Genomic DNA, 3,476 nt, shown 5'->3' on the forward strand with positions numbered 1-3,476 from the left:
GACAAACCTTCTTTTACTGTTTTCTTGGTTTCATTGTTGAATTGTTTGATGGTTGATAAGATATCTTTTATGCCCGAACCTTTGGCTAATTTTTCCAGTTCTAAGTTATGTCTACGTTTTTCTCTGGCTGAAGCGTCTTCTGCTTTTTTCTTATTTTTCGCTGAAACAGCCGAGCTTACTCTGTGGCCGCTAGCCCCGCGAAAATTAAGGGTAGGAGAAACAGAAATCCACCTTCTTTGGCTTGTTTGTCTATTTCATCAAAATTGATATGTTCTTGAATTTTATGATTTTTTAATTTGTCGATAATTGATTTTGATATATGTATCTTTTTACCTTTATAAATAATTGTTTTCGGTTTGCCACTTCCAATTGATTCTAATATTTTCTCGACTAAAATTTCTGGTTTCATTTTTTAAAATAATTTTTTTGTATTCAATTCTGTTCATCTTTCTATCCATTATATTTATGATATGACGAGACTCTTCTAGTAATAAACAATACCCGACCATTTCTCCTGCTGTCTTTTCAATATATACGGGCAGCTGAACACCCGTCTTGAACAAATCTTCTTTGTGGGCGGAGAGATCAAAGCAAACTATTGGATAATTTAAAACAAAATCAACATATTGAAACTGAGGTACATTTCAAAATAACTCACTCATAATTTTATAGTTTCTATATAATTCGTTAAAATCTTTAGTATCTGGATCAATTGTCAAAGGTTGGTTTGGATAATTTTCGTTATTCTTTCTTACTTGAACTCTTTTTATTTTAGGATCTCGAAAGTTGTCACCGGTTATTTTAAAAGGTTATTATTATTTTCTTGCGAATCCGAAAGAGTTTTGAAACGAAGTATTAAATATCTTGCTGGTTTTGTAGTGTTTGTCACTTGCCATATGTAATTCTCACATGTGATTGTTATCGATCCAATCGTGTTTCTTCTTAATAATGCTATATCAATATCTTTTGTCAAACTATTAAGTAGTCTTGTTTCTACTTCAATTGTTGGGGGTTATTACTGGAACATATAATTGAATATTTGTTATTTCCAATTTAGCATTTGAATTGTCTTCTCCAAAAAATATTCTATCATTATTTATTGTTCTTTGAAGATGGAATTTGAAAGGAAGACCAATGTAAACCTTTCTATGTTCGAGTTAACCGAATAGTGGATTTACAGGCCAGTTAACATAAGTTCCCCAACTATTACCATCAACAGTTTGATCTAACTGCAGTTCTAACTGTTCCTTCGTTGGCATCACGTGCAATGTCGTCTTGATTGTTTTGAATTTCCCCATTAGTCCCCAGAGCACCAAAGTATGTTTTGGAGTACATACAATGTTTTATTGTTTTTTCTGCATCAGATAGCGATTCTGAACACATTTCCACCGGGTGCCACTTTGGTACCCTTGGGGAAATTTTTTTCATAGACCAAATTCAAAATGGCCACCATCCCTGATATTCCAAGTACTATTTCTGTCATAACTTTGCTTCTAGTGCAGCAATAGACATAATCTTGGTGTCAAAATATATGTTTTCAGGGTCAAGAAATTCACTTATGATGGTTATTATCGTGAAAATGGAATTAAATTGAAAATGGCCGGAAATTCCGGATACTATATTTGTCATAACTTTCCTTCTAGTGCACCAATAGACATAATTTTGATGTTAGAATATATGTTTTCAGGGTCAAGGAATTCATTATAATGGTTATTTGTGGTTATTTTATCGAAAAATCGAAAAGTCCCTTAAATTGTAACACATAATTTTTATCCAAAAAATGTTTTTACAAATTCTAGTGTATGTCATTATTGGTGTCGAAAAGAAATGTAATTAATTATAATAAACAGTCCAACAACATCTCTAACTACCAGGCCAACAACCTCTCTTACCACCAGTCCAACAACATCTTCACGACCAGTCCTTAAACATGTTCTTCTACCAGTCCAGTAGATGTCGCTGGTTTTCTATGGGTAGGTGATGATGGATTTGTAGTAGGGAAATTGGTTGGACTGGTAGTAGGGGATGTTATTGGATTAGTATTACAAAAGATTATTGGACTGGTGGTAGGGGGTGTTATTGGATTAGTATTACAAAAGATTTTTGGACTGGTAGTAGGTGATGTCGCTGGTTTTGTATGAGGAGGTGATGTTGGATTTGTAGTAGGAAAATTGGTTGGACTGGTAGTAGTGGATGTTAATGGACTGGTAAATTGGAGATGTTGTCGGACTGGTAATAGGGGATGCCTACCGACTGGTGGTAGGGAACGCGGACGGACTGGTAAATGGAAATATTGTCGGACTGGTGGAAGAGGTTATTGTAGGACTGGTAGTAGGCGATGGTTTTGGGAAGATTTGATGGACTGGTATAATAGGGGATATTTTAAGACTGGTAGTGAAGATGTTGTTGGACTGGTGGTAAAAGGTGTTGTTGGACTGATAGAGGCGAAGGTTGTTTGACTGTTTATTATAAGAAGTACTAATATTTATTTTGGAAACCAGTAATAACAAACTTTACCAACACCAGAATTTGTGAAACAATTATAAACTGAGTCAAGATATACGAGACTTCTGACGATTCCTACTGAGTATTGTATATTTTATTTTGATATAATTTAATTTTTCCCCACAGGGAATAAAACCATTATAAATGAGTTCCTTGACCACCCTGAAGACATCAAAGTTATGTCTATTGGTGCCATAGAAGCAAAGTTATGACAGATATTGTATTCGGAATATCGAGGATGGCGGCCATTTTCAATTTAATTCAATTTTTGACCATCATAACCTACCCATAGGGATTAAAAACCATCATTAACGAATGACTCCAAAATTATGTCTCTTGGTGCCCTAGAAGCAAAGTTATGACAGAAATATCACGGAATATCAGGGATGGCGGCCATTTTGAATTTGGTCCATAAAAAAATTTCCCCAATGAAATGTGTTCAGAAGAGTTATCTGATGCAGAAAAAACAATAAAACATTGCATGTACTCCAAAACATACTTCCTTCAAAATCTGGTGTTTGGTCACCAGACTACATCTCGATGATGAATTATATTCTTTTGGATAAAGTAGGGTTTTGAACATGTCAAATTCACCTGGGAGTTTAATGGTTTCAATCATATTTGAACCTGCTTCTAAAACCATTTCGCTGAATAAGGAGGGGAAAATTGTTTTCTAACGTAACATTCTGTTCTGGGATTCTGTTTGGATGGGTAGTTCCATCTTTAATCTTAATATCCCAACGGAAATAAGCGTCAGATAGGAGTAGGCAATTGGACAAATAATTGATTTCAAACGTTACCCTTCCTCCATCGTTTATCTGGGATTTAGAACAGTAGTATATGAACTTATGGATTGAAAGCACTTTTCCCCATTTCATTTCATTCCATGGGAAAAAAGTGCTTCCAATCCATAAGTTCCCAAAAAAGACATCTACACCCCCCGCAATGTCGTCTTGATTGTTTTGAATTTC

General features: G+C 34.8%; 1 protein-coding gene across 1 annotated transcript; it reads left to right on the top strand.

The window, feature by feature from the left end:
* Nucleotides 1-1,442: 1,442 nt before the first annotated feature.
* Nucleotides 1,443-2,459, top strand: LOTGIDRAFT_174543 (hypothetical protein; the record flags this gene model as incomplete). Its single annotated transcript, XM_009053880.1, has 3 exons — nt 1,443-1,467; nt 1,978-2,118; nt 2,164-2,459. 3 exons carry the CDS (start codon nt 1,443-1,445, stop codon nt 2,457-2,459), a joined length of 462 nt encoding a protein of 153 aa, XP_009052128.1.
* Between the last annotated feature and the right edge of the window lie 1,017 nt (nt 2,460-3,476).

The sequence above is a fragment of the Lottia gigantea genome (assembly GCF_000327385.1).
Source record: "Lottia gigantea unplaced genomic scaffold LOTGIsca_202, whole genome shotgun sequence".
Lineage (NCBI taxonomy): Eukaryota > Metazoa > Mollusca > Gastropoda > Lottiidae > Lottia > Lottia gigantea.